At 49.7% G+C, this 15200-nt stretch overlaps 1 protein-coding gene across 2 annotated transcripts in view; it reads right to left on the bottom strand.

Annotated features, from left to right (window-relative positions):
* Positions 1–3488: 3488 nt before the first annotated feature.
* Positions 3489–15200, bottom strand: part of MTHFD1L (methylenetetrahydrofolate dehydrogenase (NADP+ dependent) 1-like) — a 138766-nt gene continuing 127054 nt past the window's right edge. The window contains exons 21-22 of one of the 2 annotated variants that reach the window (XM_012721984.1): positions 8465–8585; positions 3489–3553 (exon numbers count right to left, since the gene is read on the bottom strand). In XM_012721984.1, coding sequence (XP_012577438.1) covers positions 8496–8585 — 90 coding nt within the window. In that variant the 3' untranslated portion in view covers positions 3489–3553; positions 8465–8495. Of the gene's footprint in view, positions 3554–4446; positions 6128–8464; positions 8586–15200 lie in introns of those variants that run through there. The other variant, XM_012721977.1, reaches the window with a different exon arrangement.

Raw genomic sequence — 15200 nt, 5'->3', positions numbered from 1 at the left:
TTATAGCTGTGGAGTTTAGTGAAGAAAAAAAGTATTTTTACCCACCCAAGTTTCTGGAGCTCTGGAATCTAGCCCGTGTTTCCTTGTTTGAAGAATAGCTGTCTGTAATAGCTTTCCTGCAGCCGTCACTGGCTGCATTCATTGAAGAATAACATGAAGATCTGTTTATTAACCAACTGATGTGCCTCCATGCTCAGTTTCCCAGAGGCTCTGGATTACAGGTTTGTAACAAATGCTATCAAAATGTACTTATTTTTTCTTCCTTGTACATCCTTACTTATATAAAATGGACAAAAAAATGGGCCTGGCCTGGTGACACAATGGGTAAGGACGTAGCACTGCAAGCAAGCTGCAGCTACTTCCGCATGAGTTCGATCCCTGGCCCCGGGGGGTGACCCACAGGGTGCAGCAGACCTCTCCTGACCCGCCCGCTGCTCCCCTCAGCAGTGCACTTCGTTGATCTTCCTGTTCTGCCCTGCACTGTCTCTGGTGAACCCTTTCACCTCCCCTGCATCTCTGGCTTGTGCCCCAGTTCTGTATGCATAAATAAATAAATCTTTTAAAAAAATGTACATATACATTCTGCTGGAATACACTCAATATGCTTGTACACCTTATTTATGGGTACATGTAAGTTATGATAAGAATAAAACCCTGGCCAATGTGACCATACATCAACATCTACTATGAATTGCTTCAGTGGAGTTGGCAGGTTCTAACTGCACTAAACAAAGTAGGCCCGGGATGGAAGGAACAGAGTTAATGAATGCGTTGGCTGACCTCCTTGCTGCCCTTTTCCTGAGCCTCCACTCCTCCCTCTCAGGTGACCAGCTTATCTGCAGAGTATGTCCCCTGGGAGCTTTCGCTGAGGCTTCTGGCTCTTCACCACTGAAGGACTGTGAGCTGAGAGGGCAAGACCCCATGTCCGGTGCCACTTGGGTCACAGGCCCCCACACTTCTGGTCAGTGATTTCTTACATTTCAATTATACAGGAGGAAAGCAACGGGGTGTCACTCTTCTCAGGCAGAGTCCTTACCTCAACCCACCAGGCCAATGGCTTTTTCCCCTTGTGCCTTGGAGTTAAGAGAACGACGGATAACTAGTTCTTACCCCAAATAACACCTCTGGTCTAGGAAACACATTAACAGATTTGCCAATGACCTTTGTTGTCAGTGAAGGAAGCCTGACAGGAGCATTTCCTCATCAGGCCAGTGGCGGAGAGGCGTCGAGCCCATCAGACCATGCGGGGCGACAGTGAGGTGCCCAGGGAGGCTGGGCTGTGGGAAACCCCAGAGGCACCAGTTCCTGGGCCCTGCAAGGGGGTGTCGGACACAAGACTCACTTTTGTGCTCTGGATGGTCTCCTCGCCTTCCTGGTGATGTGGTGAGTTGCCGGCTGAAACCGGGACAGGAATCTCAGGAACAGGAGCCTACAATCCATCCCCCCACCCCCCAGATTTTCAAAAATAGAAAACAAAATTTTAAATGACAGAGGAAAATACTACAAACTGGAGTAACAGAGAGCAACTGCTTAAGATCAACTTGTGAGAAAGACAGCTTGTTGAGTGCAGGCTACACAGACCAGACTGAGTGGGAAGCCCTGCACCCTCAGGAAGATGTGTCACGTGGAGGGGCCCAGATCATCCTGTTTGGGAGTGAGGGGCGGCCTCTGAGGTCACTTTGGGACCGCCAAGCAGATTATTCTCGGACGAGTCAGTTTTCGAATGAGGAGGCTTTTAAGTTACTAAACAGTGTTTTGGAACAAATGAAATCGTACAGGAGGACACGTTCTGGGCAGGGGCACTAGAGAGCGGGGTCAAGGCAGGGCGTGGGCAGGGCAGGCAGGAAAGGCCCGTGGCCTGGACGCCAGCGAGGATATGCCTGCGGGTCCCGCGAGGAGTTTGTGGAGACTCTTTAGCTTGTGCTGCTTAGAGAACAATCACGTCTTGTTTGTTCCTGAATCCTTGGTTTTGTCTTAACTTTGATATTATTTTGTATTATTGTAGGAAAAAACAGAACTGAAACCCAGGAACTCCGGGGGGGAGAGGGGAACAGCCACAGAGCATTCTTTACTCCGAAGTAAGGGTTGGGCTAAAGGAAAAAACTTTTGCCAGACACCTGACCTTTCAGAGTCCCTTTTCTTAGCCTTTTGGGCCTCCGAGGGCTTAATGGCCATTGAGACTCATTCACGGAAGAAACTACCTAAACTGGCCAGTTTTTAGTGAAGTGATGTCAACGCCATTGGCACCGAACAACTCTGGACATAAACAAATGTGCCTTGTTCCCAGGGTAGCACAGTCCTGGGCGGTCGCAAGGTTTCACGGCTGACCACATAGTCCTCGGTGTGCGTGACCTTCTCATTATGTTTATAGAGCTCTGGCCACAGTCAGATTCCCCAAGAAATCAGTGTAGGTAACAACCCCTAGCGGCTGGAGAGCTGAGCACTTATCTGGTGCTGAAGACTTGCAGGTGGGATTTCGAGATACGTTTATTTTCAGTTTAAAGACAGAACAGAAAAATTCACAGCGGAACACGTTACCTTTTCATTCACACCTCTTTAATCCCCCAGTCTCCATACAATAAACATTCTAAAGTGTAAGCAGTGGGAAATGAAGTAAACTCTGCAGAAACAGAAAATAAATTAGTTTCCTTCAAACATGGTGGAACACTATATTCTGGTGCAAACGGAATTCGTCTTGAAGGAAGAATAAATCTTTGGTCTATTTCGCCATTTCTCCAGCGTTTCGTAACAAGCATATTTCAAATTCACGTTCTTTCTCCAAATGCAGCAAAAAGGCAAGAAGTAGTTTATATTTCGGGAGCCTGAGGAACAGGAAAAAATGTTTCACTGGTTTAGAACAGCTTTCTCCCCTGGTGTTAAATTGAACATGTTATTGCTTTGAAGTTGGAGATGGAAAGAAAATTCCAGCACAGATAAGCAATTCAGTTCATAAGACCTGCCTTAGGAACAGAGGAGACTCAGCCCTGTCTGGGACTCACTCAGCATGGGTCCTGCACACAGTCCTCTAACTTCCTGAGACTTCCTTACACCGCGGCAGAAATTCCAAGACTTCTAAGTTTTAGATCTAGATGCCAGAGCCTGCGGAGGGAGGCGGTTTCAGGTTTGGAATCCGATCACCTTGAATTTCAGTTCCATTTTCACAGCAGATACGGAAAGAAATGACAGATGTATTCAGGACAAGCAGAGAGGTGAGTGGACCTAGGACTTGCTGTTAAAGCCTTGTTGCGGTTGGGCCTCCCTGGTGGCGCAAGGGTTTGTTGAAGCTCTCTACAGCCATGGCAGCACACAGTTCGATCCCCGGCCAGGGAGGTGACCCACATGGCGCAGCAGACCTCCCCTGACCCGCCTGCTGCTCCCCTCAGCAGTGGATTTCAGTCCATCCGCCTGTTCTGCTCCCCACTGTCTCTGGGGAATCCTCTCACTGCCCCAGGACCTCTGGCCTGTACCCCAGTTCTTGTATGTATAAAAAAAAAAAAAAAGCTTTGCTGCTTTTCTCTCCAAGAATAAGAAGCCTCCTTGCCCCTGTTGAGCCCTGAAATGTTTTTAAAAAAGTGATCATACTATATTTTAAAAGTACAAACAAAATATCCAACGTTCAGGTAAAAAAGTTTCACCACTGCAGGAGAAATATAAATGCAAGATATTTTTGTCCTTTAATCTCAACTTATACATGAAAGAATGTATCTCCTGGCCAGGAATTCACTTTCGGCCAAGAGTTCACACTCGGCTGGAATACAGAGTCAGCCTTTGATGAGCGAGGGGCTGGGGCCTGAAGAGGCTTGATTAGCTTTAGAACAGGAGACAGTGATGAAACCAGGGCACTAGAAACTTCAAATACTCCCTCAAGTCCAATGTAAGTCAGGGAAGTAAAAAGAAAACACAAGGATTGCAAGCAAAATAAACATTCACAAAAAGAAAATATTTCAGCTGGTAAGGGGGAGGTTTACTGGTGCAAATCTTGCCCCTGGCTCAGAGCTGTGGCTGGGGGCTCAGGGACCCCTGAGGAGGGGAGTAGGTTGGGGCTGGGGCAGGGGGTGGAGGCTGGGTTTGGTGGACGGGAAATGACCAGAGAGGGATCCAGACCTTCCAAGCTCCAGGTTGGGGTGGCTTGATTCTCTAGGACACCTTTGTATCTGACCATTTTGTTTCAAGAGGCTTAGAGCCTGTGGTCCCACACTTAAAAAACCTTAAAGGGGCCCTCCCTGGTGGCGCAGCGGGTTAAAGCACAGCACTGAGAATCTAAAGCCGCTTCCGCATGAGTTCGATTCCCGCCTGCCCTGGAGGTGACCACATGGCGCGGCAGACCTCCCCTGACCTGCCCGCTGCTCCCCTCAGCAGTGTGCTTCAGTAGATCTGCCTGTTCTGGCCCCCGCTCTGTCTCTGTACGCCACCCCTTTATCTCTGGCCTGTACCCCAGTTCTGTATGTATGAATAAGTAAAAAAATCTTAAAAACAACAACAAAAAAACCCAAAACCTTAAACGGCTGGCAAGAAAACAGTCTGATTTGTACATTTAAGACACCAGTAGCCCAGGTGAGAAAGTACCCAGGACAGGTTTCTTCGAAAGGGAACGAAGATTTTGCGCCGTGTGCCTCCAATTCCATTTAGTCACACATTTCATTGGCACGGGCTCTGAGATGTTCATGAGGTCACCCCCACATTTACCTACCACCACCTTTGATTGAAGTAGCCTGGGCTTCCAGCCTACTTCGACCCTCCCTGGGACGGGGAAACGACGAGGCGGGTGCTCTAAAGCAAGGGCCTGTGCAGTGATGAGCTGAGGACTTTTCTCTAGAAACATAAAGGCGATGAAAAATCTGTCAGCTGCTCCTTGAACCAGGAAACCCTGCGCTTTGCTACTCGGGGTTTCTGTCCACAGACGGGCTGCCAGCAGCATCCAGGATAAATTTATGTTATTATTAAATTTTGCTCTGCAGGCAGTTTAGGGGAGAAATGAGCTGGGGTAATACTCCTTCTTTGGTACAAAAAACTAACATGGGAGGACCAGAGTCAATGAGATTCGATAACGAACATAACTTTTGCACATCAGAAAAGTGTAAGAGAGTACACTTCTGCTTTGAGGAGTCTGCCCGACTTCACTGTGTTCATGTGAATCTTGCCAGGGCTCAGAAATATGATGAAGGTCCCGAAGGAGACACAAAAAGGGTGGAGAAAAAGGAAAAAACCAACCCCCGAAATGCAATCATCTTTAAACAAAGGAATCATAGTTGTATGGCAGGATCAGTTTCATAGGGACAAACAACCTGTTTAAATTACTCCTGTTTGGTGAAGTCCAAAGGCCTGAGTCAGGCGCTTATTCTAACAATAGTGAACGCACAGCAGGGCAGCCCTGGGGAGGAGGAGCAGGAGCTCCCATTCCGGTGACTTCTTGGCCTCTCAGGTTCGCATAAGACGCATCCAATTTCCTAGAGGGTGAAGTCAGCAGGAGAGCCAAGGGGGCTGAAGTGGGCATCACCAGCCTGCACAGGCTTCCTCCAGCATAACGCTCTGCAGTGTCCCAGGGCCGCCACGGAGGCCAGGGGTTTCCTCTCCCGGTGCCCCAGTGCGTCCCAGTAGACGGCCTTGGATGATGCTCAGTTAGCAGCCACAGAACTCTGATTCTTAGGAGTGGTCCAGGGAAGCTCAGGAATGTTCGCAAGGTGATCACCCCAGGGGGAAGGGCCGTTCTGCAGAGGCCTGAGCTGAACACACCGGCTCCTTCTCCACTTGCTCAAACAGGGTCTAGGGAGGGTTCTGAACCACTGCCCGGCCAGCCCAGAACAGCACTGAGCAGTTTACAAAGAAGATGTCTTGTGTCAAAGGGTGGGAAAGCGCCAGTCAATGAAGAGTTCAGAGGCAGACCTACTCCGGTCTGTCTGAATTTTGACAAAGCCACCACGTCCCACAGCCAAATAATTATCTTTTGATATCAAAAAGAAATGGCCGTGCACTGCAAATTGCAGTTTTGTGCAAATAGCTGGTGTCTTCCAGAAGCTTCGTTACCCTGTGACTGGAGTGAGAACGGGGGCGCCTGGGTGAGCAGAGCTGGCTGGGTCGTGGCTTCTGTTCTCATGAGCAGGATAATCTGAGCCAGTCGCTGACTTCTCTGGGCCAGAGGTTTTGCAGATATGAAGAGAAAATACTGTCCTCCGACTGGGCCTGACACGTGCCCCTAGCTGAGGAACGGGGACCCACTCCCAACCCCGTCCTGCTCCTTTGAGCCCACCCAGGGAAGCATGTAACCCTCCACTGGGGGTGCTGCACCAGCCAGCGAGGGGCTTGGCGGGGCCTGGCACTTTGGGGGATCACAGCAGGGTCCTGGGCACACTCCCACTCAGCTCTTAAATAAAATCCCAAGGAACACGTGTGAGGGAACGTGAACACCAGATTAAAGAGTGTCAGTGATAGTGCAAAGGGGTCGCTCGGCGTGACCTGAGCCTAACTGCAACTGCTTGGGTGTAGCTGGGTTACAGGAATCACTTGGAAACTGCATGGAGGTGAACCAAGTGGCTGGAAATACACAAGCCAAGAAAGATAAAGAGCTGCACGCTCTGGCTCTGCGGAAGAGACACAGATGGCAGAGACGCAGCACCATGGGCTCTGGACACGACAAGGGAGATTAATCAGGACAGGGGTCAACCCCTCGGTTTAAGAGGACTAATATTATTTTCCCAAGGCCTGGGCGAGAAACCCAAGACCTTCACACACACAGTGTCATGCCAAGAGGACACACACACACACACACACACACACACACACACACACACACGTGCGCGCTCACACACACCAAGAGGCCAAAACAACACTGATATCAAAGCTCCAGTTTACAGGCTTCTTAGTTAAACTAGTCTCCCTCCGTTTATTTCTGGAGTTTCTTTTTCAGAAATGACAAAGACAGGCGATAAGCTTGTGGCTCAAACTAAATCCAAGTTTCACTTTTCAGCACAAAAAACACACACCAACCCCCAGCCCCTGACTCGCCAATTCCATACTTCGTAGTAATGTAATTCCATAAGTGGTCCTTTACTTTCCTCTTCATGGCTGAGGTCAAAGGCTTACAAAAACACCCCTCCCCCTGGAGCTCACCGGGGGAGGGACAGACTCAAGTATGAACCCCGTGTTCCTGGCTTGGGGCCATGTCTCCTGGAAAGTTAAAGCAGGGTCTTTCGGTCAAGCAAGCTCATCTGTTAGGCCCAGGATACGCTGGCAAGCGTGAGGGCTGCTGGAGAAGGCATTGGGTGTTCGGGTGGGGGCGGGCGAGAGGAATGTGTCTTGAGACCATGGTGAGGACACGTCTGATATATGGGGAAGCAGCTCCAAGCTTTAAAACTCCTGCTTGGAAGTTTCCAGGGAGGAAGGTTAGGAGGGTGGTCATTTTTCTTCCTGATGGAGGGTGGGGCAGTGTGGCTGCACAGCCCAGGGGCACATGGGTGAGCCTGAGGGGCCCCCAGCACTGTGGACTGTGTGAGGCAGCTCCTCATCAAGTCCAGCCGCCCCCCCCCCCAACTGCCCCCACCACTCAACAAGGGCTGGCATTTCTGCTGCCCTGTCCTTCCTGGGCCTCACAGGCTGCGTCATCAGGCCCAGCTCCATGTCATCGGGTTGGGGTACTACTGTCCCAGTGGTGGGTTGAACTGTGTTCTCAAAAGCGAGGCTGCAGCTGACCCCCAGCAACAGTGACAGGGGCCTTATTTGGAAACAGGGTCTTTGCAGAAGCGATCAAGGCAAAAGGGGGTCAATAATGGGGCCCTTGCTCACGATGTCTGAATCCTTCCAAGAGGAGGCACGAGAAGACAGGACTGGAGAAGGCCAAGAGGCTGGGGTGGAGACTGGGGCTGGGCAGGCTAGACAGAGAAGGCGAAAGCTTGACTACCAGGAGCTGGGAGAAAGCAGGTCCTCACGGATGGCTTGGGCCCGGGCCGTGCCCTGACTTTGGACTTCTCATCTCCAGACGTGTGGGAGAATGAGTTTCTGCTATTTTAAGACACCAGGTGGTGGCAGCCTAGGAAATGAAGACATCCGGGTGCCTCCACCAGGTTCTAACTGATGCAATAGGTTATATAGAAGGGAGGTCTAGACACTCTTCTACTACAGTCATGTCAGTATTGCTTTTGACTCTGGAAAAAGATGATGGAGTTTACCGGATTCCTTTGCTTTGGCAAGCGATGCCTCTGCTCTACTTGGATGGCAGAGCTGGGCTTGCTGGGCCATGCCTGCCACAGCGAGGCCTGGTCCTGATGCCTCACTGCCCGTCTAACCCAGGAGCGATCCAGACTATTAGGTGGGGACTCACAGTAATCAAGTCAGGAGATTGCTCATCAGATCATTTTTGTAATAATCAGAAGAACAAAACAAAACTGATCACCAAAAAGTAAAGACAGCCAGCATCTCAGGCAGGAAGCCTGATTCCAGACCCAGTTAATAGTGTGTCAGCTCTGCCTACCTGAGTGGGGTCCTGTGAAAATCTTCTTCCTTCAGAACAAGCCTTTAATTTGCTCCGTTTCGGTATCCAGATCTATGTCGTAAAAGCAGGGCCGAGTGGGCAGGCCTGGCATGGTGCTCATCTAGGAGAAGACAGAGAGTCAGACTTGGGGGCTCAAGTGTCGCGTGACACTTGTCAGCAGACGCCAGGGGAGGCTGATCGAACCGTGCAACTCAGCCTCGTCGAACTCAGGCCATATACACCTATAAATAAGCTATAAATCCACCACCTGCTCTTTTAATCTGTATTTAAGGAAATGCGATAGCAAAGGCAAGTGTGGACTTCCTGAAATGGAGACCACTCGCCTCTTAGGCCCCAGCCCCACTCCACCTTGTAGCAGCACTGTGCCTCCCAAACAGTGATTCTTCAAACCCTTTATTCTAAGGAGATCTTAATGCTGATCCCCAACAAAGGTGCGCCCCTCTGGCCGAAGGGGCTAGGGGAAGGGTGGGGGTGGGTGGGTGCAGGGAACAGTGGCTTCCTCACCCCAGCACACCCTTCTGTAAAACCCACCACTCCTGGGCCAGAGCGTGAAGACTTCTGTTCTCCGTCTGGAATCACGGTGGCTTTTACTTTCGCTACAGTTTCCTGAGAACGTACTATGCGGTTGGCGCCGGACTGAATACTTGACTGCTTTTTCCTCACAACAACCCAAAGAGGTCGGTTCGTTTACCCCTCCGAGTTATGCGGAAGGAAGTGATCCTTAGAGGGCAAGTGTCTTGCTCAAGGTCACACAGATCGTAAGTAAGCCGGAGATCAGGAATCTGAGCCCAGGGCGGTATCTCTAACAGCTCATTTCACTTGTGCCCCTGGGGGACCTGATCGTGGTCTCACTGCTCCTGGGTGACCTGCTCCCTGATTCTGGTCAGTTCCTCCTGTCGCTTAGGGTGGCCCTTTTCACACAAAGGATGCTGGCCGGGCGCGCTGGCGGAGCTACTGAGGGGATGACCCCAGCAGCATTTAATGCGCGCAGGCCTCGCCGCTCCTTCTCACCTGCTGGGAGGTCCCCAGAGAGAAAGATGCTCGGACGAGCCTGTTGCCAAACCAGAGCTTTTCAAACTAGCCCAGATATTAAACACCAGGAAGAATAAAAGGCCTCTCCCCTCTTTCCAACTGACTTCTCTCAAATGGGAGCAAAAAGTTCAGTTGGGAGACTCCCATGTTCCTTTCCAATGATGCAATCACCACTGGCAGGAAGAGGACTCCTTGTTTGGGATAAGCAACGACCGACTGGGAAGCAGTGTGGGGTGGGGAGGGGCTGCCTTCCCCCTGGACAACGAGCGCTGGCCAGTAAGTCTACTTTAACATACAGTATCTGCTGCTGAGCACACGCAGTGTGGAGTTATGTCAAGAAAGCCATTTACTCTCATGCGAATCCTCCCCACAACAGAAAACTCCGCTCTCGGAGGCTGGTGGCTCCAGAGGAAGGAAGAATTCTAGAGGCCCCTGGGGTGCTCGCTGGCCCCTGCTAGGTAGGAGTTGGTGGTGGCCTCTGCTGGCTTTATCAGTGTGACTTCTAAGGGGGTCATCTGTTAAATATGGAGGGACCGGGCCCGCCCTGGTGGCACAGCGGGTTAATGCACAGCACTGAGAAGCTAAAGCCACTTCAGCACGAGTTTGATCCCCACCCTGGAGGTGACCAGATGGTGCTGAAGACCTCTCCTGACCCACCTGCTGCTCCCCTCAGTAGTGTACTTTGTCGATCTGCCTGTTCTGCTCCCCACTCTGTCTCTGGTGAATCCTCTCACCACCCCTGCACCTCTGGCCTGTACCCCAGTTCTATGTGCATAAATAAATAAATCTAAAAAAAAAAATATGGAGGGGCCATGGCATTCCCTCAGGCATCACGTGGTATGAACAATTCTTTCACAAAGGCCAAAAATCATGGGCTTAACAACAATGAATCTTATAAATCGAACTGATTTTTTTTTTTTCAGCTTACTTGGGAGAAATGAGTCCTAGGAATAAATAGCCTTGATAAACACATTAAGTCTAGTACAGACAAAATACTTGTGAAGTTATGACCCGTCAAGAGAAGGAAAGTAGAAGTCTTGTGTCATGTGGCGACATTCTTTAGACAATTCTTTTCATTAAGTGACAGAATCCAATTTTTCGATTAACCACAGCATTACTGTGGCGAGTTCTGTTGTGATGGAGTGAAATGGCCTGTTTTTCTGTTGGTTCAAGGAAGCAGCAAATCTGTGCTCGCCTCCGTCGATGAACTTCTCCCCAACAGGCGACTCAACATGGCTGATACAAATCACCTTATTTAGGAAACTTGAGAACCAAAATGACTCAAATGGTGAACCACGTTATGATGAAAATCCAGTAAAAACATTTCCTTTTATATGAAATCATGGAAAGACTTGAGCTCTTTACTGAGCAAGAGTTGTGATTCAGTACCCACTGCTTGTTGGCCTTTTGACCAAGATCAAGTGTGAAGAGCGTGTCTTGTACTGTTGGGTCCTCGGTAAATGCTTTTCAAAAATAGATAAGCAAAAGTGGGAGAAGGCCTGGAAAAGTGTAGGCAGCGAACAAAAGGGAGGTGCTGGGCCTCTGCCAGTTGCTTCTTCCCTCCTCCCCGGATGCCAGGGACAGGCCTGCTTACATCACTGGCCATTAGGATAATGAAACAAGTCCGCTAAGTGGCCTCGCATCACAACACGTGACCGAAGGCTACAGAGAGATTAAAAATTACTCTGAGGCAAGCAGATGGTGCTGTTACCGCTGTGGCTTCCATTTGTGGAGATGGATGTGGTGGTTGGCCAGCATCTACCCGATGCGTGTGTGTGCTGTCACAGACAGACCCTGGTCTCAGGGCCAGGACGTGCTCCGTGTGCGTCCCGAGCGCCATGATCTCCCGTGCCTGTGCCTGTGTGGAAGGACACAGCACTCAAGCCAGCAGCCCTCACCGAGCTCTCACTGTGAGGACACCCAGGTGGACAGGACCTGGACTCCGCTTTCAACTGGACAGACTAATGAAGCAGATGCCTGCTTGTGACATTCGGGACATGGCACTTTCTACTCAACAAAAGTCTTTCATCCTTCCCCTTGCATATTAAAAGAATGTACACCATACATTCTTCCCTTATGACTTGCTAGAACGGAAGTCACGTTCAATCACTGTAACAATCACTATGTCGTGCTCACATATTGTGCCAGCACTACACAGCTCAGAATATTTCAATGTTCTCTAACGACCCTGACGAAAGCAAATACAGTTGCTTTTCTCTTCCTTAGAGGAGAGCATAAGTTTCTTCTAGGGTTAGGAAGTCTGTCCTCCACGTTTCTATTTATTAAAAAAGTAAATCTTTCAAAATGATTATTAAAACATAGATGCTAAACAGTAGATCTCTGCTACCCTGATTTTCCTTCCTAGAGATAAAACCTGTGCACATCACACACACACACGCACACACACACACAGGAACCATCACTGCCGACACATCTGACATTTGATTCACACGGAGACTAAACCTGAAAACCTGTACGGGGTAAATGCCAGAGGGGATGCCCCTGGGTGGAAGTGTCCAGAAGAGCTGTCACTGCCATACTCTGTATGCAAAGCCCGTGGCCTGCCTTTTCCACCAGCACTTGGGAGCTGATTTGGAGAGCAAGGAAAGATACTCGTGAAGCAGAAGGGTGTGGCTGCCAGATGCAGACAAGGAATTTCTGGCGGTGTTTCACACATACTGAAGAGTGGAAACATTACAGAGGATGAATGGCTTTAAGTTAGAAGCCTCCTAGGCGCGAGACCCCCCCCTCCCCATGGGCTCCTTTATGTGACTCTAAGGATGTATCCCTGAGGCCGCTTTCAGCTGTGGTTGCCAGCAAACCCCCCCCCCCCACAATGTCCTTACTGTCCAGGCCCCTGAAGACCAGAGGTGGCAGGGGCAGGAGGGGGAGCCCAAGATGCCGCCACTGTCCCGCCCCCTTCCTGCCGCCCCATTCCTGCGTGTGTGGGAGCCCCAAGCGGGAGCCACACCCATACGATCCAGCACGTCTTTTTTCACAGAGCCTTTCCTCGTGAATCCTTAATCAATTTTCAAATAATAGTAACTTGGTGCTCTGTAGTTCCCCTGGTAAAACTCCAGGGAGAGGTGCACAGCAGGTGGAGAATGTAGCTCTCTACAGAGACATACCTATTTCAGGGCCTCGCCTATAACTTGCACATGCCAAGTTTACCACACACCCAGCACGTTGTAAGCATCTCATTTAATTCCAGAAGTCCCCTCAGATTAGTGTTATTATTTCTCATTATCCCCATTTTGCAGATCAGCAAGAGACATGAAAAAACATAATAATTTGCTCTAAGGCACGCGGCTAATACCAGTGTGGAATTGAAATGCAGACAGCGTGGCTCCGGGCCTCGGCCTCGCCCCTGGGCCCTATGCCTGCCTCGCACTGTGGCCTTTGGTCTTGGGCTGGGAGCGCCTTCTGCAGGAGGAGTTTGCGCGTCCTTTCAAGCTACAGCTGCTTCTATGTGCTGCTCAGGTCAACAGATACACACAAACATGTGTGAATTCATTCATGGTACATGTTGGTCTTGGTTCCTTTTAAACTTTTACAATTATTTAAGAGTATGTGACACAGCTCGGCCTTGGAATAGTACTTTTCCAAATTACATCTTAAAAAAAATGCTGCCTTTACGGATTATTTATTCCTAGCTGAGAAGTCTACACAGTTGCTATTATCCATCGAAACAACCTAAGAGTCATCTGAATTTTTACTTAAAAATTGCTGGCAAAATGTTCTATAGCTTTGAGATTTGCTCTGGTAGCTGACTTTACTGGGTTGGCAAAATCCCAATCAGACTGTTGTAAAGTCACACTACTGCCGACCAACATTGGCTTGTCTGTCTGCTTGTTTCCCAAAGCGGCTTTGTTTTGACTCATTCCCAAAAAGAAACACTAAGGTCACCCCTCCACGCTTGTTGACACGGACTTAGGAGGTCCCCCTGCCTCTACCCACATCACTCATAGGGACCGCTCTGAGCCTGAGACAGGGGAGCTGAGGGTGGGGACTTTGGTTCTATTTCCACTTACAGGTGCAGAAAAGGGCTTGAGGCCTTGGCGTGACTTTCCCTGGGCCATGGAGGAAAGGGCCCTCAAGTGCAAAGCTTGTAAGAAGCCTCAAAACCACGGGCGTAGCAGAACCCCGTGGAGGCTGAAGTGTGGAGGGAGGGCCTGTCCCTCACTATTTGAGCGTTTTGCACAAGCAACTTCTCCGAGCCTTAACTGTTTACTTGGAAATACAGTATGAGTGTAAGAACATCCCCACGATCAAGTCTATTTTCAAATTCAAAATTAGATAAAGTAGGAAAGGATTCCACAGCCTAGTATTTAGCACCCAATCAGCACTCGGGGCATTTTAGTATAGAGTTATCTATACGAAGAGTGTGTTGTGAGTTATTTATGACAGAGGAGGAAAGGAAACTGACTATGTTTCCTTCACGGGAAAAAGGGGGCTCATTACTTTTATGAGATGGTTCCCTTCTTTTTCTGGCTCTACACCGCTAAGTCACACTTTCTGTCCTTACTCCTGGCGGCAATCGGGTCTGAAGCCAAACCCAAAGCCCAGACCAAAAGTATCAAGCAAACAGGATCACACTGATTGAGGACACACGCTGTTTTAAAGGCAGACCCTTCAGCGGCGCGCCAAGAAACGAAACCAGGTGTGATTCTGAACTGAACTCCGGGTTTTTGTGTGTGTAGAACTGGGGCATAGGCCAGAGGTGCTGGTGTGTGTGTGAGTGTGTGTGTGTGTGTGCGTGTGCACACATGACAGGATTCACCAGAGACAGTGGGGAGCAGAGCAGGTGACTGACTGAATACACTGCTGAGGGAGCAGCAGGACAGGTCTGCGGCACCCTATGTGGGTCAGCTCTCCGGTGGGGGACTGCACTCAGGCCGTAGCAGTAACAGCACCGAGACTTAACCCCGAGGCCACCAGGGAGGCCCTGAACTCCATTCTTCAGTGAAGAGACATTGGCTGTTGTGCTGCTGTTACAGGGCAGCCCCGAGTGGACTGGGCCGCCTGTCTGTGGGGCCTCACCCGCGTGCTCACAGTTCAGTTGTACTGCAGGTACCCACAAAAGGGTCCATAACGGGTTTACTTACAAAAGGGGAAAGGAACAAGAAACAACGCAGGGCAAGAGAGCGGGATCCTTCCCCTTAACACGGCATCTCCTTCTAGAACTTCGTCAGCTTTCAGTTCCTTCTTCCGCCGCTAAGGGACAGATGGCACACCACCAGCTTTGGCAACAAACTAATTCAATAAGTTTGTTTGGAAACTCACTATAAAGAAATCAAATTCTGGTTTCTGAGAAGCTCATCTTCAGAAAATTAACCATGATGCTATGGGCAAGAGTATTATCCTAAGGTCCTACTGGCAATTCAGTAATGGCACTAAAACCTTGTTAAGCAAAGAGACAGAGGGGAAGGGAAGAGAAGGAGGTAAGGAAGCAGGTGCGGAGCATGACTGCAACTGTTTTCATTTAGCCTGTCTGGTTTTTCTCTTCAAGGCACTTGTTAGCAAAGCACAGCTCCCCATGAAGGCTGGCTTTTCCCGCTTTTGCCTGACCCCTGAAAAACTCCTCAGATAACATGGCTACAGCAGCAGAACCTAACAAGATGGAGGCCCACTGGGTCCTTATTTTTTTTTTTAAAGATTTATTTGTTTGTGCATACAGAACTGG

This window comes from Condylura cristata, unplaced genomic scaffold (assembly GCF_000260355.1).
Source record: "Condylura cristata isolate star-nosed mole 26May11 unplaced genomic scaffold, ConCri1.0 scaffold00001, whole genome shotgun sequence".
Taxonomy (NCBI): domain Eukaryota; kingdom Metazoa; phylum Chordata; class Mammalia; order Eulipotyphla; family Talpidae; genus Condylura; species Condylura cristata.
The sequence above is the reverse complement of the archived record's forward strand: the minus strand, read 5'-3'. Positions and strand labels throughout refer to the sequence as shown.